The sequence below is a fragment of the Periophthalmus magnuspinnatus genome, chromosome 5, assembly GCF_009829125.3.
Source record: "Periophthalmus magnuspinnatus isolate fPerMag1 chromosome 5, fPerMag1.2.pri, whole genome shotgun sequence".
Classification (NCBI taxonomy): Eukaryota; Metazoa; Chordata; class Actinopteri; order Gobiiformes; family Gobiidae; genus Periophthalmus; species Periophthalmus magnuspinnatus.
The window spans coordinates 14,074,465-14,098,784 of record NC_047130.1 but is presented as its reverse complement, the minus strand read 5'-3'; the positions used below and the strand labels follow the sequence as shown (position 1 = coordinate 14,098,784).

Here is a 24,320-nt window from a genome sequence, read left to right as displayed (position 1 = left end):
CTCCTGGACGCCTCCCTAGGGAGGTGTTCTGGGCATGTCCCACCGGGAGGAGGCATCGGGGAAGACCCAGGACACGCTGGAGGGACTATGTCTCTCAGCTGGCCTGGGAACGCCTTGGGATCCCACCGGAGGAGCTGGAGGACGTGTCTGGGGTGAGGGAAGTTTGGGAGTCCCTGCTTAGACTGCTGCCCCCGCGACCCGGCCCCGGATAAGCGGAAGAAAATGGATGGATGGATCAAGATATGAACATTAATATCAGACCAACCACGCAGCTTCTTTCCCTGAGTCAAGTTAGCAACAGGTTTGATTGACAGCATTGCTAAGCACCTGCCCCCTACCTTCAACACCCTTGCTCCTGATTAGCTCTTTGGTCTCAAGCTCAGACTTACAAATCCAAAAATCCCTGGTTGCAGATTGACCGTCATAACTGCCAGCCTCGATGAGCTTCATTTGGAGCCGAATGCTGTGGGTGACGGCACACTCACTTGACATGGGCTTGTGGGCGGAGCATTTTACAGACTCGTACTGCTAACTGTAAGGAGGAATAGGGCCCGGGAGAGATCGCTAGATTACTCAAACATGCATGGATGACATCTAAATCCTCTTCAAGCATGTTTTTGATGAGGGGACAACATTATAACATGGTAGAAAGCTCCAAAAAATTTATTTTGCAGAATACTCCCTCTTTACGTTTAGTGCAGTAGCAGGAGTGGTGCTTTAAACACAGAGCGCTTTGTAAGTGGTCAATAATATGCCTCATTTACCTAATGAGGCCCTCGTCTCGTCAGGTTGCTCTCTGTCTGCGGTCTGAAGTTGATCCTTTCACCATTTATTTATTTTAGTCAAACACAGAATCTGCCCTGGACTTGCGGCTAGCGTTAGCCGTGTTAGCTATTTACACCAGCAGCAATTACAGGCTCCATTAGCGGCTAACGTTTCAGCCTGACAGCTTTGACAGTTTAACACCGCGCTAACACGAGCTAACACCACGCTAACACGCACACATATCACAGCCAATCAGCTCTCAAGAAACCATCAGTGACGTGTGCAGAGCCAAAATAACCCAAAACAAACAAGAACACACAAAACACACTAAAGCAAATCCGTCCCAAAGCAAATGAACTCTCAGCCAATACACAGTCAGAGCAAAAAGTCCAGGATCTGTTCCCGTGTTATGAAATGTTCCACAGTGGGGCTTTAACCTGTTCTAATGTGCTGAAATATTACGCAGTAGGACTTTAGCCCTGTTCTAATGTGAGGAAATACCACAAACACATGCCTCACCTCCATGTCCTCCCAAAGCTGGTGCATATAAAGCTCAGAACGTTTGACGCTCGACTGGGAGCAATTTCCCCAAACGTGTTTAGATCCAGGCCCAGGTCCAGACCAAACCAACTGAGGGTCCATTTGAGTATCAAAGGGGAGCAAAGACATGTTCAATGAGGTTGTAATGCACCCTTGTGTACCCCTGTAGACTCAGGCCTATTTAGTTCCAGGACAGTGCTCCAAGAGAGTCCAGGGGAGAGATGTCGCTGCATAACCCAAATAGATCTGGGTCAGATCCATGAGAGAGGAGGGTCTTTCTGGTGACAAGAGCTTTTAAAAGTCAGACAGTGTCAAAGTAATAAAACAACTTATAGTATCACTGATGAATGTAAAGTTTGGTGCATTGTCTCTTCAGGTCATCCCTGCCAAAAAAGTCCATGAGGTCAAACTGGCATTTTGAACGTTGTTTCTATGGTGATGCCTGAAAACACAACATGTTATTTCAATGAGAGTCATTCAGAAATATACTATCATGGAAGAATCTGACATTTGGCACGATGACTCTTCGTATCATCCCAATCAAAAAATCAGTGGGACCTATGTTGTGTTTTGCATGGTGTTGCCATGACGATGAAGCACGTCAGTGCTTCCAGTCTGTGTTGACTTGGTCTTTTTAGTGACAGTTACACCCCGAAGCTGAAATAATACACAGACTGAGGACTCACTTTGGAAGTGCTGGGCCAGCGGAGTACAAGGCATGAGGGCCAGCGGAGTACAAGGCATGAGGGCCGCTTCATGCTGTTTGCGGCTTTAATTTTGAGTTGAACAGGGGTTGTTCTGGGATCGTCATCCATTGGTGGTTTTCTATGAATGTTGATTTATCTGCCTGGTTTAGTCCTGGTGTAGTCCTAGTTCAGTCCTGGTTTAGTCCTGGTGTAGTCCTAGTTCAGTCCTGGTTTAGTCCTGGTGTAGTCCTAGTTCAGTCCTGGTTTAGTCCTGGTGTAGTCCTAGTTCAGTCCTGGTGCTGTTTTGATGTTGGGCTTTACAAAAATAAATTGAATTGAACAGACAATGGCAATGAAACTGTCTGGGGTTGAATTAAGTTCTGAGTCTCTTCTCTGAACTAAACTGTTTTAAATCAAACTTCTGTAAAACCAAATATAAAGTTTGATTGCCTTTGGACAGAATCAGAACCTGAGCATTTGAGGTAGAGGAACAAAGAAGAGGAACAGACAGAGGAACAGACAGAGGAACGAACAGAGGAACAGACAGAGGAACGGACAGTGGAAAAGACAGAGGAACAGACAGAGGAACAGAGGAACAAACAGAGGAAAAGACAGAGGAACAAATAGAGGAACAAACAGAGGAATAGACAAAGGAACAAACAGAGGAACAGACAGAGGAACAACCTGAAGAACAAACAGGAACAAATGGAGGAACAGGCAGTGGCACAAACAGCGAAAGAAAAGGAGGAGACAGAGGAGAGAGAGACAGAGAGAGGGGGTGGGGTGGGGGGGGGGGGGGGGGGGGGGGGGTGGATGAGAGTGGGAGAAGGAGAGAGATGAGACAGTGATATAAAAAAGGGTTTTCTCTCTGAAGAAAGGGTCATCTCTCTTGTTGAATCCTCCTCTCCTGCCCTGTCTTCTCCTCTCTTTCTGGCCCCCCTTCCTCTTTTTTCTGTCTCTCCCTCTTCCTCTCTCTTTCCCTCTCTCTCTTCTTTCTCCTCCTCCCTTCTCTCTCTTGCCCTCCCCCCAGTAATCCCCGGGGTCGTGCCCTGCTCAGTAGATCTGGTTGGATCTCTTGTGTCTCCTCTGAGTGTTGTGTTAACCTCGGAACGTCTGTGTGAACCAAAACATGGTAAAGCCACTAACTCTGCTAAAATACGCTAACACAGCCTAATGAAGGGTAATACAAGCTAATACACGCTAACAGGGCTAAAGAGGCTAAAGGGACTCAGACCCAGGTAAAGACCCTCAGACCAGTAACACTCAGTCCTGGTTTAGTCCTGACTTTAGTACGGGTTCAGTTCAGTCTTGGCTCTGATGTATTGAAGCCCCCCCCCCCCCCTTCTCTCTATGGTGGTGCCCCTCTTCTCTCTGTCTGTATGGCAGTGCAAAGCTCAAGTTCTGAATGATCATATATAATATTATTAGATATTATAAATGAGCAGCTTAAACACAACTGCTCCAGGGTCTCTTTATGTCGCTCAGAACTCATCACATCGACGCTTTCATTTTATTATTTTGACTTAGGTCAGTTTATTAACATAATGTAACCCAACCTGTAAATGCGTTATTCTGCAGTGTCACGCGCCCTCTCACGTGCACGCTCATCTCACGTGCACGCTCCTCTCACTTGCACACTCCTCTCTCGTGCAGTCTTTTTTCTTGTGCACACTCCACAGACCAGGAGCCCCGGGCATCAGGGGCTGGTGCCGCTCTGTCTGGCCCAGAACAGAGCACCTCGGCTGGGAAGGCTCGTGACGCTGCTCCCTCAGAGCTCCAGAGGCTCAGAGGACACAACACCACAGGATTATGTGTGTAAGTGTATCACTGGTCAAAGTTGGACATTTTTTAATAAAAATCACACATTTTTGACTACATTGGAGCATTTTTGTAATAAATGCTTCTTACCTGAGTTGACACACACACATGAATGTCACACACCGACGCACACACACACACAAACACACACACACACACACGCACCCCCGCGCGTGCACACACACACACACAAGCACACGTATATGTTACAGACACCCACATATACACATACAACACGCATGCATATGTTACTCAAACACATACACACACATGTTACACAAACACCTTACACACATGTTACACATACATCCGTTAAACAAGCACACACACACACGTTACACACATGCACATGTTACATACGCACACGTTAAACGCATATGTTACACATACACACACGCACACACACATGTTACACACGCACACACACACACAGTTGCGACAGTTGTAAATCACATCTGTGGTGCTCGAGGTTCAGACACTTTGACGCTTTGTGGGTTTGGTCCAAATTAAAATGATTAATTTTTCATAAACTTCATAAATCACCTCAGTAATAATCCAATTTTACACAAACAAAAACAAAAGATACCACAGAGTGCAGGATTCTGGTAAAGACACGGTGATCATCAGAGCGGCCACATGCCAGTCAATTATAAGGTTTATTTTAATAATTATCAAGTTTTGAAAGGGTGAGTAATAATTACCCTAAGCCCCATTTTACAAAGAGGAATGTGTCTGTTTGGTCCAAACTCCACATAGAACAGGAGCTGACCCTGATACAAACCTGCATCAGGTTCATATTAACTGGGTATTTCCTGTCAACTAAAATTATGATTTATTTAAATATAAAACATAAAACAAGTGAAAGTGAAACTGAGCCCTCTACTGGAACACTGAAGACTCTAGGCCTGTAGTTGCCTGTGGCAAAGACTGTACTGCCGATCGATTGGTCCACTAAAAAGCAGGGTTAAAGTACCACTGCGGAACATTTCATCGCATTAGAACAGGGTTAAAGACCCACTGCGGAGCATTTCATGACATTAGAACTGGGTTAAAGCCCCACTGTGGAACATTTCATCACATTAGAACACGGTTAAAGACCCACTGCGGAACATTTCATCACATTAGCACTGGGTTAAAGCCCCACTGTGGAACATTTCATCACTAGACCAGGGTTAAAGACCCATCGCGGAACCTTTCATCACTAGAGCAGGGTTAAAGACCCACTGCGGAACATTTCATCACATTAGAACAGGGTTAAAGACCCACTGTGGAACATTTAATCACATTAGAGCAGGGTTAAAGACCCACTGTGGAACATTTAATCATATCAGTGTTTATGAGACTACAATGCTGTAATGCACAATGTTTTTTAGTGTTCCAGTCACATGACCCGCCTCAGGCCCAAAGCATGCTCTGTTTTTCATGAGTAACTGAAACAAAACCACTAATGAGGCGTAATTATCGTGTTTCTAATCATGTCTCTATTTGTGGCACGTTTCCAGCTTTTGTTGAGAAAAAGGATTTGATGTTGATAAAGATCAACATTTAATGAACTTAACCTGTAAATACTTGTGAGTTAAATCTGCCCTATTGTGCTTGTGTCTGTTTATCTCTATAGTTATAATCTATCACACCCCTGCACCAGTATGTTAAAATCTGCACATTTTACATCACTATATTCATCTAAAACAACGGAAAAAAAAAACCCCGAGAAAAAAACAAAACAAAACAAAAAAACCCAAAACCCAAACATCATTCATTAAAGATTACTCAAACATGAATCACTCCAAATACTACTACAGAGGGTCAACGAGAGGGAAACAACTATTACATGGTTAAAACATAGTAGTAGTAGCAGTGTAATAGTAGTAGTTCTGATGATATTACAAATAGTTCCATGGGGAGTGTGTTCTTGTGCAATGTTTTTGGTGTAAAAATATTTGTTTGTTTGCTCCTCCGCCTCTGTTCTTTTGCTCCTCTGGCTCTGCTCCTCTGCTCCTCTGAGTCTGCTCTTCTGGCTCTGCTCCTCTGCTCCTCTGGCTCTGCTCCTCTGCTCCTTTGGGTCTGCTCTTCTGGCTCTGCTCCTCTGCTCCTCTCGCTCTGCTCCTCTGGCTCTGCTCCTCTGCTCCTTTGGGTCTGCTCTTCTGGCTCTGCTCCTCTGTTGTAAATGTTCCGCATTGTTTCCTTAGCCTCTTAATCCTCTCGCTCTAACACACTTTTATTAGTGTTAGTGCATTAGCCTGAGGGCGGCCATTACGACTCGAGTCACAGCGGAACCACAAACAAATAAAGACGTGAGGAAAGAGAGAGAGAAGAGGAGAAAGAAAGAGAGGAAAGAGGAGAGAGAGAAAGGAAAGAGGAGAGAGAGAGAAACAGGTTTTCTGGGTTAAATCAACTTAATGTTTTTCCAAATGACTGGGACATTTCTCTGTTTGAACTTGTTTAAAGCTACAATATGTAACTTCACCTATATGAACACTGTGGAATATTATAGCCAATAAAACAACATTTCCATGGAAACCACAGTCTCTATGTTAGAGGCTGAAGGTGATATATACATGAGGTCATAAGAATATTACAATAACATTAAATATGAGAAATGTGACCCTCCTTCTCTCAGGGTTAGGGGCTTTTAGTTCAGTTTGTATTATTTGTAAAAACATTTATCTTTAAAGAAAAGATGCTTTATACCAGAAATAGCTAAGACTGTTGCCATAGTGATTAACAATTTGAAACTAAATACTGTAACTTTTGATTGGTCTGGTTTAGACCTGGTTTAGTCCTGGTTTAGACCTGGTTTAGTCCTGGTTAGTCCTGCTTTCGACCTGATTTAGTCCTGGTTTAGATCTGGTTTAAACCTGGTTTAGACCTGGTTTAGACCTGGTTTAAACCTGGTTTAGACCTGGTTTAGACCTGGTTTAAACCTGGTTTAGACCTGGTTTTGGCCTGGTGTAGATGTGGTTTAGTCCTGATTTAGACCTGGTTTAGACCTGGTTTAGACCTGGTCCATAGCCTTGAGTTGCTGACACATAAATTACAATTCATTTTTCAAAGCTTCAAACAGAAAAATAATAGCCCCGATTTAAACGTCACAAAAACAAAAGTCTGAAAAGACGAGAAAATGAGCTCCACTTTAGAGAAATAGCACTTTGATCAGCCCTCTCCTTCTCTCCTCTCCTCCTCTACTTCTTTCATTCTCCTTTCCTCCTCCTCCTCTCCTCCTCCTCTCCTCCTCCTCTTCCTCCTCTCCTCCTCTCCTTTCCTCCTCCTCCTCTGCTTGTCCCCTCCTCTCCTCCTCCTTTGTCCTCCTCTTCCTCCTCCTCCTCCTCCTCATCCCCTCCTCTCTTCCTTTCCTCATCACCTCATCCTCTCCTTGCCCTCTCCTCTCTTCCTCCTCTCCTCTTTTCTCTCCTCCTCTTCTACACGTCCCCTACTCCTCTCCTCTACTCATTCCCTCCTCTGCTCCTCCTCTGCTCCTCCTCTCCTCCTCTCCTCATCACCTCATCCTCTCCTTGTCCTCTCCTCTCTTCCTCCTCTCCTCTTTTCTCTCCTCCTCTTCTACTCGTCCCCTACTCCTCTCCTCTACTCGTTCCCTCCTGTGCTCCTCCTCCTCTCCTCCTCCTCTTCCTCCACACCTCCCCTCAGTATAAGGAGGTTTTGGGTTACACTCCTGATCTGTGTGAGTGGTGTGTGACTGTGGCAGAATGCTTATCCTGAGGTTGTGGGTTAGATCTCTCTTGACAATGTGCTCTCGTCTCTCTCTGATTGGTCACATTCTTTCCTAATGTGACATCGCTGTTTGAAGCAAATTTAAATTACGGCTTTCATCGACTCAGAGGGACGGAGCGTGCACGTGAGACAGGAGCGTGCATGTGAGACAGGAGCGTGCACGTGAGACAGGAGCGTGCACTTGAACCCAGAGAAACCAGAGCCAAACGTGCATGGTCCGTGTGCATGCTCCTGGCTCACGTGCACACTCTTCACGTGCGTGGAGGGGGAGGGTGGGACGTTGGGAGGCTCCAGGGGATATTGTGTCTTCATATTTTTTGCTGATGGTGATTTCCTGCAGTGAACTCCGGGATTTGGACCCAAACATCTCCGCGGCAACAGGAGAGAAAGCGGCCTCTTTGAAAACCTCAGGATGTCAAACCGTTATCATTTCACAGTTAATAATGATAATAATAATGATGATGATAATAATAATGATGATAATAATAATAATAATAATAATAATAATAATAATAATAATAATAATAATAATAATAATAATAATAATAATAATAATAATAATAATAATAATGCAATAATATGATAATCAGTTTTATTTTCATAGTTTCTCTGTGGAAAAAACAACATCTAATCATAAAAAAGATGAATAAAATATTAGAAATCAAAACACAAATAATAATATCCACCTGCAGATACATCTACACACACACGCCCACAAACATGTACACACACACACTTCCACACACATACACACACGGATACACACACCCACACACCCCCACACACACGCACACGTACACACACATGTCCATACACACAAGCACACACGTACAAACACACCCCTACATGCACACACACATACACTCACACACACACGCACACACATACACACTTTACTTTATTCTGAATATTCATTTTGAGTAATTGTATTCTGATACAGTTTCTTTTTCATTTTCAGTTTTTACTCATTTATAAGGAATAAATGATAATACTTCATCATGTTAATTTGGCTTTAAAATGTCCAGTATTTTTGAGAATAAAGAAAGTTCAGCTCTTGCAATGTGTGCGTGTGTTTGTTGTTTGTCTCTATATATATATATATATATATATATATATATATATATATATATATATATATATATATATATATATATATATATATATATATATATATATATATATATATATATATATATATATATATATATATATATATAATATTTGAGATTATATTTCAGTGTTACATTCGTGTGTCATTGAGTCAAACAATAATAAATGTGATTTAACAAGTTACAGTTCTCTCTCTCACCTCCCCCATTCTCTCACTTTCCTCCTCTCTCCCTTTATCCCACTCCTCCCCTCTCTCCCTCTCTCTCTCTCTTCTCTTCTCCTCCTCTCTCTTGGAAAGAGTACATAACTCTCTTTTCTTCACACGAGTCTGAGTAATTTTTCTGTCGTCCGGAACATTTGGAATTTTTTTTTTACTGTAAATGAGACGAGGTGAATCAACGTCATGCTCAAAACCTTTCCCCAAAATAATCAAAAAAACATCTGCATTTGGACCAGCCACAGGTTTCAATCACACACACTTTTACATATACTACTTACATGCAAACATATACACACACTCACATTTATATATACACACACACATGCACATATTTATATGTATACACACACACATATACAGAGACACACAGGTTAGAGTCAGTAATGTAATTTTCTGTAATGCACCCGCGGAACACAAATGTTTAAGAGTGTTTAGAAGCACAGAAGTGAAAGAGAGTGGGGGGGTACACACACACACAGAAGGGAGGGAGAGAGAGATGAAAGAGTGGAGAGAGGGGGAGAAAGGGGGAGAAAGGGGGAGACAGAAGCAGAGGGAGGAAGAGAGGAGACGGGGAGAGGGGAGGGGGTAGGAATTCTCAAACAGTTCCAGGAGAAATAGAGTTGCTCAGAAATTAAACACAGCCGCAGCTCTAAACTGAGGCAAATATACACTGCCTGGCCAAAAAAAAGTCGCAACCAAAAAAAAGGTCACATACTCTAATTTTTTTTTTGGATTTGTATTCGCTGTGACATTGTTTCGATAAGCTTCAATGTCACAAGATTTATTTCCATCCAGTGTTGCATTAATTTTTCACCTGAACCTAGAGTAATTATCCAACAGGAGACTCGTACTTATTTGCTTAGTTAAATCCAGGTGGTGACTTTTTTTTTGGCCAGGCAGTGTATACAGTTGAAACCAGACGTTTTCGTACGTAATATAAAAAGATACATATGCATTTTTCTCACTGTCTGAAATGACATCAGGCTAAACCTTTCCTGTTTTAGGTCAATTAGGATTACCAAAATAATTTCTATTTGCTAAATGCCAGAATAATGAGAGAAGGATTTTTAAGACAGTTTTTCATAACTTTCTTCAAAGTCAGAAGTTTACATACAGTAAGGTTACTATGTATTTAAACAATCTGGGAAAACCCAGATGACAATATCATGTATTTGGAAGCACCCCTGAAACAAGCAGTTTTTTTGCGTAACATCATGGGAAAGTCAAAAGAAATCAGCCAAGACATCAGGAAGAGAATTGTGGACTTGCACATGTCTGGTTCATCCTTGGGTGTAATTTCCAGATGGCTGAAGGTGCCACATCTGTTCCAACAATTAATTGCAAGTTTAAACACCATGATAATGTCCAGCCATCATACCGCTCAGGAAGGAGACAGGTTCTGTGCCACAGAGGTGAACGTGCTTTGGTCCGAAATGTGCACATCAACCCAAGAACAAAAGTAAAAGACCTTGTGAAGATGCTGCTGAAGCTGGTAAGATTGTGTCATTATCCAGAATGAAAGAAGTACTGTACTGACATGGACTGAAAGGCTATTCTGCCTGGAAGAAGCCATTACTCCAAAAGAAACATAAAAAAGCCAGATTAGTTTGCGAGAGAAAAAAGGGGTAAGCTTGCAAGCCTGAGAACACCATCCCAACTGTAAAATATGGGTGTGGCAGCATCATGTTGTGGGGTTGTTTTGCTACAGGAGGGACTGATGCACTTCACAAAATAGGTGGCATCATGAGGAAAGAATGTTATGTGGAAATACTCAAGCAACATCTCAAGACATCAGCCAGGACAGTTAAAGCTTGGGTGAAAATGGGTCTTCCAAATGGACAATGACCCAAAGCATACTGCCAAACTGGTTACACAGTGGCTGAAAAAGTGGCTTAAGGATAACAAAGTCAATGTTTTGGAGTGGCCATCACAAAGCCAACTATTGTGAGAAGCTTGTAGAAGGATATCCAAAATGTTTGACCCAAATCATACAGTTTAAAGGCATTGGTACCAAATATGGATGGAATATATGTTAAATTCTGACCCTGAAAAAAAGTAATGAAAAATGTCTTTAAAAAAATCCTTATTCTGGCATTTAGCAAATAGAAATTATTTTGGTAATCCTAACTGACATAAAACAGGCAAAGTTTAGTCTGATTTCATGTCAGACGGTGTATTTTTACGTAGTGTATGTACATTTCTGGTTTCAACTATAAAACTTCAGCTCAGTCCTCCAGACCAGGACCAGGTTCTGGTTCCAGATGCGGTCGCGGACAGATGACGTATGCGCTGGTGACGTGTCGTTTGTTTACAGCTGGTGCTAGCGCCGTTAGCTCCTGTTAGCTCCCGTTAGCTCCGGTGTAGCTCCGGGGCTTTTCGGCGATGACCATGGACATTACGCTGCTGTTTAAGGCCAGTGTGAAGACCGTCAAGACCCGGAACAAGGCCATCGGGATCGGCTTTGACTCCGGAAAAGACGAGATACTTCGCCGCGGCCGAACCAAGAGCGGCTTCTGCCCCAGAGCGAGAGAAGTGGTGAGAGCTAACTCTGCTAACGCTGCTAACTCTGCAATTCCCTTGGCCCACGGCTCTGACAGCTGCGGGAGTGGGTTTAACATGCGTGTCTGTCACCACACGACAGTCTCATGTTTCTATAGATCCGTCTCCCGTGGGTCACATCTGTGGAATTGTGGGTTTGTTCGTGTTTTGTTTTTGCTGCAGTTTGTGTCACAGACTTCACCCTGGCGCGTTTCACTGACTCCAAATAAAACAAACTTAAACTTTGGAGCAAACGCCTCATAACTTTGAGGTTTACAGGACAGAACAGAAACAGTAGATTTCCTGTCTAATATGCAGTGCAGGACTTCAGCAGCTCCTCAATATCCGGTCTGAATGTGGCTTTGAAATCACATCAAATACAATGCTACTAAAAACTATGGGATGTCTCTGTTCACTCTCTGTTCACCCTCTATGTCAGTGTCCTGATTATCTCTGTTCACTCTCTGTGGGAGTGCTCTGAGTGTCTCTCTTCACTCTCTGTGGGAGTACTCTGAATGTCTCTCTTCACTCTCTCTTCACTCTCTGTGGGAGTACTCTGAATGTCTCTCTTCACTCTCTGTTCACTCTCTGTGGGAGTGCTCTTAATGTCTCTCTTCACTCTCTGTGGGAGTGCTCTTAATGTCTCTCTTCACTCTCTGTGGGAGTACTCTGAATGTCTCTCTTCACTCTCTGTTCACTCTCTGTGGGAGTGCTCTTAATGTCTCTCTTCACTCTCTGTGGGAGTGCTCTTAATGTCTCTGTTCACTCTCTGTGGGAGTGTTCTAAATGACTCCGTTCACTGTCTGTGGGAGTGCTCAGAATTTCTCTTTGCACTCTCTGTGAGAGTATTCTGAATGTCCCTATTCACTCTCTGAATACCTCTGTTCACTTTCAATTTACTGTCTGTGGGAGTGCTCCGAATGTCTCTGTTCACTCTCTTTTGGAGTGTCTGTTTACTCTCTGTTCACTAGACAACAAATACACAAAGTAATACAGGAGTCACATTTCAGAACATGTTTGCACAAATCTAAACTACAGGGTTAGAAGTTTTTATGCAGAATATGATCCCATGGAGACACAGAGAGGGCAGCAGATTTATGCAGAATAAAACAAGAAGGAGGAAATGATGGTACTTCAGAAAGTGCAGCCTTAGTTCAGTAGGGTTTTATTAAAAGTAGTTTCGAGGGTCTCTGGAGTCTGTGATAAGATCTGAGGTTTGAGGTGCTTAGCGCCCAGAGACACTGGGCCCCATCTCTCCTCTCTCTCTCTCTCTGTAGGGGAGGAGTTTTTGCTGTCAATTTGTATTGGACATGGACCATTTAAAACAACCTGGTTTAGACCTGGTTTAGTCCTGGGTCAGTCCTGGGTCAGTCCTGGGTCAGTCCTGGTTCAGTCCTGGTTCAGTCCTGCTTTTGAACTGGTTTAGGAAATGCTCTAATTCAAATCCAGCCCATTAAATGAGTATATTTCTCTAACTCATTCCTCCCCTCTCCCCTTTGCTTCTCTTGTCTTCTTCTTTTCCTCTCCCTGCAGGGGCAGTTTTAAGTTTTTTTTTTACCTCCCTCCCATTTCTTCTCTTCTCTCCCCTCTCTCCTCCCTCTCTTTCTCTCTCTCTTTTGTCTTATCCTCCTCCATCTCTCTCTCTTTCTCTCTCTGTCTCTCTCACTCCTCCTCCATGTCTCTCTTCTCTCTTCCTCCTCTGTCTCTCTCTCCTCCTTCTCCATCTCTCTCTTCTCTCCTCCTCCTCCATCTCTCTCTTCTCTTCTCCTCCTCGGTCTCTCTCTCTCTCTCTCTCTCTCTTTCTTCTCTACTCCTTCAGTAGTTTTTCCATTTTTTCAGTGAGTGGTTAGAGCTGAAAGTGGATCGTCTCTGGAGCTGTGATTAAAGCCACGGATCAAACCCCCCAAATATTAGATTATGTCCCAGCGACTGAGGCTGAGTGAGGCTAAGGGAGCGCTAATGAGGAGCAGACATGTCAGACAGACAGAGGGAGTGAGAGGGAGTGAGAGGGAGCAAGATCAAGCAAGATCAAGTGAGAGGGACGGAGCGAGAGAGGGGAGAGAGAGAGAGAGAGGGGAGCGGACATGTCAGACAGACAGAGGGAGGGAGAGAGAGGAGAGAGGAGCAGACATGTCTAAGGAGGAGAAGGGAGAGAGAGGTAGAGGGGAGAGAGACTGAGAAGAAGGGAGAGGGGGGAGAGGGATGAGAGAGAGAGACAGAGAGACAGACAGAGAGACAGAGACAGACCTGTCAGACAGACAGGGAGCGAGAGAGAGGGGAGAGGGACAGAAGCAGTCATGTCAGAGGAAGAGGGGAGAGAGACGGAGAGAGAGGGAGAGGGAAAGACAAGGAGAAAGAGAGAGTAATGTGCAGCAGATGTGTGTGTCTTTCCTTCTTTCGGTTCAGTGTCTCGGACTCAGGAGAGTGACGCCATGACCCCAGGCTGTGACGGGAGGGCATCCGCAGTAATGGCTGCAGACAGAGCTCTCATGAAATGACATGAAGGCGCTCAGGCTGTGACGGGAGGGCATCTGGAGTAATGGCTGCAGACAGAGCTCTCTTCAAACGCTACTCTAAATGTTTACACTTCTATGGTGCCTCGGTGATTAACCCTGTGTCGTTAGATGATCAAACATCTGAAAACTCCGCTCCCTCTCTCACTTCTCTCCCTCCTCTCTCTGTCCCTCTCTCATTCTCTCCTCCCTCTCTCCCTCTCTCTCATCTCCTTTTGTCTCCTCTCCCCTCCTCTTCCCCTCACTCTCTCCCTCACTCTCTCCCTCCTCATCCTCTCTCTCTTTATCTCTCTCCCCTCTCTCCTTTGCAGCATTCTTTGATTTTCCATTCAGCCTTAATGAAACATAAACAGTTGGCCCCTCTGCTCTCTCTCTCTCTCTCTCTCCTCTCCTGCTTCTCTACCCCTCTCTATCCTGCTCTCTTCCTCTTCCCCCATTTTTCTCTTTCCCTCCCTCTCTCTCTGTCCCCCTTGCCTCTCCTCTTTCCTCCTCTTCTTCTTCTCCTCTCTCCCCCTCTCTCCTTGTACTTATGGGGCAGTCAGAGTGTGCCTGTGTGTTTGGGTGAGACAGGGGTAAGAAGAGGAGGAGAAGAGCAAGGGATGAGGAGGTAGCATAAGAGGAAGAGGGGGGGTGATGTGTAGATTAGCTGTGTCCCGTCAGACTGTCTGCTGTCTCTCTCTCTCTCCCTGATTGACCTGTTTCTTTCTGATCTAATGTTACAGCAGCACCCTCCTCTCTCCTCTCCATCTCCTTTCATTTTCCCCTTTTCCTCTCACCTCCTCCATTTCTCTCTATTTCTCCCTCTTCCTCTCCCTTTATCTCCTCTCTTCTCCCGCTTTCTCTCCTCTCTTCTTCCTCTCGTTCTCTCTCTCTCTTCCTCTCCCTGATTGACCTGTTTCATTTTGAGCTAATGTTACAGCAGCGCCCTCCCTCCTTCCTCATCTCCCTTTTCCTCCTGTCTAACCCTCATGTCCTCTCTTCCTCTCTCCTCTCATCTCTCTTCTCTTCCTCCTCTCCTCTTTCTCTCCCTCCCTCCCATCTCCTCTTCTCTAACCCTCCTCTCCCCCTCCTCCCTCTTCTCTCCTCCTCTCGCTCGCTCCCTCCCTCTCCTCCTCCTCTCTCCTCCTCTCTTCATCTCTTCTGCCTTCTCCCTCTCGCCCTTTCTTTCCTTTTCTTTCTCCTCCACTCTCTTTTTCTGTACTTTTCTTCCAGCAGAAGTTAGCCTATGACTTTTAAACCTTCAGAGACATAAGTGCCATGTGTCAGATGCCCTCCCCGTGTGTCAGATGCCCTCAGCATGTGTCAGATGCCCTCCCAGACTCAGGGGCTGAAGTATAGTCATCTGGTGCCACCTTCTGCCAGAAAATGTGAATACAGCATCTACTTTAAACAGGAAAACTGAAGATTTTTTAAATGTATATTTATAGTTATATTTGTATCAAACACATGATTCACAAGTTCAGTCTGACTTTATATAAATAAATACATTTTTCTGCATAAATGGTAGTTTTTGCATGAACTCCCCCTGCAGGTGTTGTATTGTGAGCACAGTTTGGGTCAGATACAGAGAATGTGAATAGTTTTGAGAGCTTTTGCCCTTTTAGTCGATCAGTTGATGTGCAGCACATGTCTTTAGTCTAATGAGAGTTTGTTTAGTGAAGGACAGCTCTAGAAATCATAGATCACATGACCCACTTGTTGAGATATTGATTTGTGAGATGTGTTACTGCTCTTCTTCCACACCAGGACAGGCTCAGGTCTGGAGGGGCGAGGTCGTCTGTTACCTGATTCGTCTCTGAACTCATTTAAATAAAATCAGTTTCAAAATAAAGTTTTTTTAATTTCCTCAGACTCAGACAAACATGAGTCTGTCACAGGCAAACCCACTGAAGCTGAGTCACCAGTGGAAACATGACCACCCCCCACCCCCCACCTTCCCCTCTATCGCAATTATTCCCCCCCCCCCCCCTCTCCACCTCCCTCTCCTCTCTCGCCTCTCTCTCGTCTCTTCCACCTCTCCACCTCTCTTCCCTCTCCACCTCTCCACCTCCCACCTGTCCAGCTCTCTCCCCTCTCTCCACCTCTCACTTCTGTCACCTGTCTCTGCATCCCCTCCTTCTTGTTTTTATTTTTCCTCTCTCCCCTCTGTCCCCCTCTCTCTCCGCTCTCTCCACTTATTTCTTGTCTCTCCTCTCTGCCCTCCCCCTCTCTCCCCTCCTATCCCTTCTCCCTCCTCTCTACCCCTCCTGTCTCTCTGATTTGTACATATTTAGTTTCTATTGAATTCAAACCTCTCTTCCTGTCTTTTCTCCACCTCTCCTCTCTTTCACTCCCCTCCTCCCTTCCTTTCCTGTACATATATTTGGTTCTAATTGGAGCTCAAACTTCTTTTCCTCCTCCTTCCTTCCATCCCTCTTTTTCGTACACACATTCAGCACATTTAGTCTGTAATAGCAGCTCAAACATGGCCGCTCAGGCTTCCTGGTTCTTCTCAATGAGTTCTTTGTGGTGATGTTGAACAGTTTTGAAAAGCGTCTGTCTCCATCTGTTTGCATGTTTATTTTGATTTATTTAGACTTATGTAAAACCAGCGTTTGACGAGGAAATTGCTCCAGGTACAGGACATGTCAGGAGTAAACATCAAAATTACAGAAATTACTTGAAAATAAGTCTGTGTTAGTTTTGGCTTGGCCTGTTTACACATGCTCAGTTTGGATCTTAAAGGACATGAACTCTAATGGAGCTGTGGGCTTTTATTATGAAGGAATAAATTAAACTTCTGAATGTCTCACATCTGTGCTTTTATTCTGAAGGTTACCAACATCTCCAAACTCAAAGACTTCCTTCTGCAGCATCGGAAAGACTACGTCAGCGCCGGAAGGTACAAACTCAGACCTGGTTTAGGCCTCATTCAGTGCTGGGTTGGTCCTGGTTTGGTTCTGGTTTAGACCTAGTTTAGTCTGGGTTTAGACCTGGCTCAGGCCTGGTTCAGTCCTGGTTTAGACCTGGTTTATTAGAATTGTTTCAATCCTGGTTTAGTTCGGGTTTAGTCCTGGTTTAAACTCAGTCCTTTTCTTATGTTTTATGTGTGTCTTCAGGCTAATGTGGTGTTAGGTGTGTTGATATCTGACCTGTGTTTCTGTATTCTCCTGTGTGTCTTGTCTCTTCAGTCTGATGTCATGTGAGGTGAGCCGTATGACAGAAAGTGAGAGAGACCAGATCGACCAAGATGCCCAGATCTTCATGAGAACCTGCTCCGAGGCCATCAGGACCCTCAGACATGAAGGTACCCCACGACCCCACAACCCCTAACTTCACGACCCATAAACCCCTTGACCCCTAACCCCCATGACCCCTTACCTCACAAGCCCTAATCCCATGACCCCTAAACCCAATAACCTCTCCAACCTTAACACAGGTAACACTTAGCCCTACACTAACCCAAATCTGAACCTGCTCTGAGTCCATCAGGACCCTCAGACATGATGGTACCCCATGACCTCACGACCCCTAACCCCATGACCCCTTACCCTCTTTAACCATAACACAGCATTTTGATATCATATTAATATTTTTTTCTTATGAACACACCTGTGCATTTTATCTTTGATAGTTTGAGCTATACTCTGCTTCTACTAGTGTCACAGGTCTGAGATGCAATTTTTTACTTTTTAAGTGAAAGAGGTTTGTTTTTTCCAGCAGAGAAACAGGTGGGATCAGCCCAGACCAAAGACCACAGAGGAGCTGTGCTAGACTTGATTGAGTCCTACCTCAGAGGTGAGTCCTGTTTAGACCTATTCTAGACCAGGTTTAAAACTAGATTAGCCCTGGTTTAGTCCTGGGATAGAACTGTGATAGCCCTTAGTCTTACTGGATACTGGGTAGTCCTTTAGTAATCTGTATTGGACTGTATTGGTGGTTTTCCCAATTGATTACATTGTACTTTACCATGAAATATCCAAGAGCAAATGCACAAATATTGAACCTGATCATTTCTATTACTGACTTGACCCAGGACCTCACTGTATTAAACACAAACCTACATTTGACAACAACATTCATTTGAGCTGCTTCATCTGAGTTAAATATGATTGGCCTAGAATGTGATGACCTCATCTGAAACACAGTGATACACACTACATTATCAAGTGTCTCGCACGTGTGTAAACTGTACTTTATAATAGTACTTCACCTGTGCCTCAGGTGTGTGTACTTTATTCTAGTACTTAAACTGTGTCTCAGATGTGCGTACTTCATTCTAGTACTTCAACTGTGTCTCAGGTGTGTGTACTTTATAATAGTACTTCACTTGTGCCTCAGGTGTGTGTAAGCTGTACTCGGAGCAGAGAGCGGTCAGAGTGAAGAGGGTCGTGGACAAGAAGAGACTGTGAGTCACAATTATCATTGTATGTATCATGTATGTTTGCTTTATTAGTCCTGAGCCCCCAGGCCTATTGCTTCTCCAACGATGAGTGCATGGGCAACCCCTACGCTATGTTCCCCATGGTGATGTGGGGAAAGACGAGACCTTTCAAAAAAACGTATATGTCACTGTAATGTTATCGGATATATTGTTTTTGCTCTTTGAGCAGGAATTTGACCCTCTGAACATATTCAAAAACTCACAAAAGTTTGCCCAAAATTCAGGTCTGCCAAAAAATGTACTTTTTTTTTTACATGTAATATAATAAATAAATAATAAATAATATAAAAAAAATGGCACCTCCACCTGCAAAAGTCAAAACACATTGCATCAATGGGTGACGTCCCAACATCAACTTTGCCGTAGAGCCACAAAATTGGGTACACACGTTTGTCAAGTTATGCCAAACAAAAAATATTATTATGGCCGCGCCCCCTGACAAACCGGAAGTCGGCCATCTTGGATTGAAAATTCCGAAATGCAGAATCAGCATTTTTGCTGACTTGGCATTTACAAAGTCAATTGGGTTCAAATTCAAATCAGTTGTAAAACCTTCTTGTCTAAACTTACTCATTGTGAAAAAAAACAAAAGTGGCGCTCTAGTGCCCCCTACAAAATAACAAATTTATTTGTATGGAGGGCCGAGAATTTAGTTTTCCCAAATGTTACGAAATTTGACACAAAATTCCATTGGCTCATCCTAATCAATAAAGTTGCCAAAGTGCCCATGTATCCCATGGGATATATCCTAATGGGAGTAATCCCAAAATTTCCCATTCAAAAGAAAAATATTAGTATCATGGAATAATGTGAAATTACACACAATAACTCTTCATGTCATCCTGATCAAAAAAGCCAATTGGAGCCATATCATATTTCACTGGGTTATCATGGGGATGTGCGAGCCCATGTTTTTCTAATGTGAAAATTACCAAATTTTCCTACATTTCTAAGACTTATAACACCTAATTAGCTTAATTGAAGAATGTGAAATTTGGCACAGTGACTCTTCAGGTCGTCCTGGTCAAAAAAGTCCATGGGGCCAAGTTTGTATTTTGCAAGGTGTTGCCATGGCGATGCCATGCATCAGCGCTCCCAATGTGTGTAGACTTTGTTTAGTGACAAATACACGGCCCAAAGGCACAAGAAAACAGAGACAAGCGAGGAGTAGCGCCACCCTCAGGGAGAGCCGGGTCAGCCAAGTGCAACCGCGGCCCTCAAGGGTCGTTCGATGCCACTTGCGTGTTTAATTTCAAATTACTTTCAGTATAACTCACATTAAACTGAAGCACAAGTGAAGGCTATTGTTTGTGTTTAATCTGAGTACATCTTTTTTTTTGTTTTTAGGTCTCGTCTTTTACCTGAACATCACAAACGCCATGTCACACCTGTAGCTGTGAAGCCTGCAGCAGTGGAACCCAGCAACGCAAACAATGGGGAGACCGACCAGAGCAAGGAGGGGGGATCAGGTACTAATACTACTACTACTATTACTACTACTACTACTACTACTACTGCTTTAAGTAATACTTCAAATATAATACAGATACTTGTTTCTCTCCAGAGCGGCCTGTACCAGAGGCAGTGGACCCCACTGGAGACCTGTGGGAGGAGGGGCAGGAGGAGGATGAGCTCTCCCCAGAGGAGATTCAGATGGTATGCTCTAACACAAGGGTTCAGTCTAAAGTTTAATAACTGCAGAATACTGTGTGTTTGAAGTAGAATGCTGTATGTTTGAAGTACACTAGTTACATGAGTCTGGTCTCAGTCTTGAAACACAGCAGCAGACCCACAGGTTTGAGTAAAAGTTGAGTGATTTCACAGTAAAAAGACTGTAGGCCCACCGAGTGAGATGTATGTGCCGTGTGTGGTGTTTCTCTACTTGGATAACTAGACATGGACCAATATATTGGTTGGCCCATATTTGCACTTTTTAGGTTTTAAATCTCTAGCGGAGGCTGATTATTTTGTTTGGACAACAGCTGCCTAAAAAAAATGAACCACATTTTATTTGAACACTTTTGTGTTAAGAGGACATAGCACAAAATGTGACTGCACACCTCTGATCCAGTCTGCAGTAAAACAGTGGAGGAGTTTATAGTGAGTTAAAATTATATAGGTCAGTAAAAAAGCATCAAAACTGGCGTAGAATATCGGCCATTGTTTGTTTCTGGATTCTAAATAATCTGTATAGACATCGGCCATGAAAAATCCATATCAGTCAATCTCTAGTAAAAACAGAAATCTACATAATTATAATATTCAGACTGTTGATGTAATCAAATATTTACAACAAGCAGTATTCAAAAACAAATGCTTATATACAGCTTAAGTCTACAGTATGTATTAGGGCTTCACGACACGAGGAAAACGGGCCATATTCATAACTGTGTTTAGTATTGCTTTAAACATATTAATGACATATTTTAACATAATTATTGGCATAATAATAAGTTCAGTTAAATAGAAATGTACATGCCTTTACTAGTCGAACTTGGACAAAATGAAAACTTAACAAGACTAAACCAAGTAAATCATGAATAAATCTGCTTTTTGTCCATTTTCTTTTCCAAAAGCAACACACTTCTGTAAAATAGAGAACCTTGTGCTGTTGCCATAAAGATGTTTTCGTGGTATATTGTGCAGCCCTGGTCTGTCCATATGTCTGTTCATACGTCTACAGTCTGTCTGCGGGGAAATGTACAATATATTAGCAGTAGCATCAAAATTTCACTAGAAGGCACCAAAGACCACCCCATGATGTCATATTATTATTATTAATAGAGGAAATAAAAAATGTGAAGTATGAATAAAATAAAAAAAAAAAAGGTTTGCTGCCGAATAGGCCTTTGAATAACAGATTTTGAAGTAAATATAAGTGAACAATATAATAATATAATATTGAAATTTTTTTTTGTCACTGACTCAAAAATAGAGCAGATTTAAACCACAAAAACTATTCTAAATTTATAATATGGTTAAAATCTTGAGCTGCAATAAATAAACAGCAGAATGAAACCTTTGAATAGTTAATTTGCATTTGTAATGAGTCATAGAAGTTATGTATTCAACCCTACATCTTAAATCTTAAGATGTAGGGTTGAAAAATGAACAATAAGTGAAGTCCTCTGTTTAAGAAGGGGGACTGGAGGGTGTGTTCTAAATACAGGGGAATCACACTCCTCAGCCTTCCTGGTAAGGTCTATTCCAGGGTACTGGAGAGGAGAATCCAACCTGGTCGAACCTCGGATTCAGGAGGAGCAGTGCAGTTTTGGCCCGATCGCGGAACACCGGACCAGCTCTATACTCTCCATCGGGCCCTCGAGGGTTCATGGGAGTTTGCCCAGACAGTCCACATGTGTTTTGTGGATCTGGAGAAGGCAAAAAGACAAGATGGATATGTTTAATTCAATAGCGTGGAACTTTCCAAATGAACAAATACCATCTCCATGAAGACAAACAGGTGGCAGACAGACCCCCCACTGGAAAAATTACACAGTGCACCTTTAAGTCAGACAGCAATAGTGACAGTTTTGTTTCATGTGGATAGGTCCAGTAATTACAGCAATATTAGCCATAAACCAGGTCAACAAATCTGCATTCTGACAGTTAGACAGCAAACTCCACCTGAGAATTCATGATCCCTGACCTATGAACCTTGACCCTGTGTCTGTCTCAGTTTGAGCAGGAGAACCAGCGGCTCATCAGTGAGATGAACAGTTTGGTGGATGAAGTCAAGTGAGTCTCACCTCATTTTAAACATCTGTTATGTCATTAAACTTGACCTCTGACCCCTGACCTCTGACCTGGTTCTCCCAAACCTCAGACAGATTGAAGGGAAGGTGGTGGAGATCTCACGACTGCAGGAAATCTTTGCAGAGAAAGTCCTTCAGCAGGTACGTCATGTTCTGTGTCCTCTCTTCCTTGTTCTTGTCCTCTGCTCCTTTAGTCTGCTCTTCCTCCTCTGCTTCTCCTGCTTTAGTTTTGTCTGATGTTTAAGTAATAATAATAAAATCTAAATTTCTTTTCAATTCCAGGAGACAGAGATTGATAACATTCACCAACTTGTGGTCGGAGCCACAGAAAACGTCAAAGAAGGAAACGAGGACATCAGAGAGGTGAGGCTGACCCCTGACCCCTGAGTCTGACCACTTGTCATTCTCTAATTTGAGTCAGAGCCAAATTTGCATCAAAGTTCGACACATGCCCTGATGCTTCTGCACAAACACATCACTTACTACAGCAACACAGGGGACAAACTACATGTAATATGCCATCTATTTGTATTATTATATTGTTTATTTGAAGTTATTTACCTGCTCAAAGCTTGAGCAAACAGATGAGTGCAGAGAAACATCCGCTTATCTGAGTAATACACTGCCTGGCCAAAAAAAAGTCGCCACCAAAAAAAAGGTCACACACTAATATTTCGTTGGTCTGCCTTTAGCTTTGATTACGGCACATTTAGCCTAGCCCGCTCTGGGTCCATGCTAGCTATTGCTCTGATTCTGATGTCACATGAGTGGGAGGTGCTAGCCCGTATTGAGGAAGTAATGCGGAAGAGAACATTTTTTGGGGACTGCATCTACTACCAATACTTCCATTCCTCTGATCTTGAGTGTGACCCCTGAGTGTGACCCCTGAGTGTGACCCCTGAGTGTGACCCCTGAGTGTGACCCCTGAGTGTGACCCCTGAGTGTGACCCCTGAGTGTGACCCCTGAGTGTGACCCCTGAGTGTGTTATAGTAAATAGTGCACACATAGTTAATACTTTCATAATTATGTGTATCATGTTACAGCTCTGAATTCTGTGACTTAAGTTTAAGCTGGATCCAGTCGAGTCCTGACCAGCACCAGACCTGCTTCTGACAATTTAACCCTTTGTTTTCCTTCTTATTTGCTCTTTGTGTTTTTTTAGGCGATCAAAAACAACGCAGGGTTCAGAGTCTGGATCCTGTTCTTCCTCGTCATGTGCTCCTTCTCCCTCCTCTTCCTCGATTGGTATGACAGCTAACCACTCTGCTACACTGAGAGTCTAACCACTCTGCTACAGCAAGAAGCTAACCACTCTGCCAGAGCTTTCCGGGACCTGGGGATGGACCAAAACTGAACACTTAATGAAAGCGTGACCTCTAATATGTTCCACAGTGGAGCTTTAAACTTTGGACTGGTCTGAACACAAGAGCTACAGCGCTGACCTGTGACCTCTGACATCTGACAAAATCCTGTCAATTTCTACAACCAAATGTGCTTCTGTCGCACTACAAGAACATGAGAAAATAATCCTAATCTAATACATGCACAAACATTTCCTCATGAACAGGCTGCTCTCTGTGAATGGAAACCACAGTAGCATCTGGTTCAGTTTGAGATTAAATGTAATTTGGATTTTGCCTGAGTCTTGACTGAGGTGAAAAAGCAGAGATTAAATAAACCTGTGCCGTAGTGGCCTGTGTGAGTGTGCCTCTGTGTAATTAATAATGTATTATATTATAATAAGCCCTAGATAGAACCTTGGCTCTGTTGCCCGGACAAATGCGGTGGCCATCTTGCGAGTGGAACAAGAGCAAAATTCTGATGTAAATTAATGTAAAAACAGATAATTCACTGGTTAAAATGTTTAAATGGTGTATTTGTGTCCTAATGCAGGACTCTGACATCTGACTCTAAATTATGAACATGAAGATTCATCTAAACACTACTGTTTATGCAGAGTTAATCTGTTGTTGTATCGAAACACCACAGGGAATGACCAGTGATAATTTACTTCACGCCTAAATAGTTTTTTCAGCATTAGTTCCCCTGAGTTTGGTAGAGAGTGAGCATTGGATAAAGTACAAATACAAGTCCAAGTATTGAAGGGAAAATGAAAATGATGAGTTTATTCACAACATGACTACTGCAAGTGGACATTCTTTATAAAGGGTTTCCATGGTGACGGCCACTTATTTACACAGAACTTGTTTGTAATAAAATGA

General features: G+C 43.2%; 1 protein-coding gene across 2 annotated transcripts; it reads left to right on the top strand.

Annotated features, from left to right (window-relative positions):
* The first annotated feature begins 11,150 nt into the window (after positions 1 to 11,150).
* On the top strand, positions 11,151 to 24,302 carry stx18 (syntaxin 18). 2 transcript variants are annotated; one of them, XM_055221730.1, is made up of 11 exons: positions 11,151 to 11,403; positions 16,733 to 16,800; positions 17,090 to 17,205; positions 17,619 to 17,696; positions 18,240 to 18,306; positions 19,690 to 19,811; positions 19,907 to 19,998; positions 22,022 to 22,080; positions 22,169 to 22,238; positions 22,380 to 22,460; positions 23,261 to 24,302. In XM_055221730.1, the coding sequence occupies exons 1-11, from the start codon at positions 11,251 to 11,253 to the stop codon at positions 23,354 to 23,356; spliced, it is 1,002 nt and encodes a 333-aa protein (XP_055077705.1). In that variant the 5' UTR covers positions 11,151 to 11,250; the 3' UTR covers positions 23,357 to 24,302. The 2 variants fall into 2 exon arrangements, with proteins under 2 accessions (XP_055077705.1, XP_055077706.1); XM_055221731.1 differs by having other exon boundaries at positions 11,197 to 11,403; positions 17,622 to 17,696; positions 23,261 to 24,296.
* The last annotated feature ends 18 nt before the right edge of the window (positions 24,303 to 24,320 follow it).

Excerpts from the sequence above, each read along its gene's own strand:
- stx18 (XM_055221730.1), top strand. The coding sequence starts at position 11,251 with ATGACCATGGACATTACGCTGCTGTTTAAGGCCAGTGTGAAGACCGTC. Across the intron at positions 17,206-17,618 it reads CAGGACCCTCAGACATGAAG|CAGAGAAACAGGTGGGATCA; the intron begins GTACCCCACGAC and ends TGTTTTTTCCAG. Across the intron at positions 17,697-18,239 it reads GATTGAGTCCTACCTCAGAG|GTGTGTGTAAGCTGTACTCG; the intron begins GTGAGTCCTGTT and ends CTTGTGCCTCAG.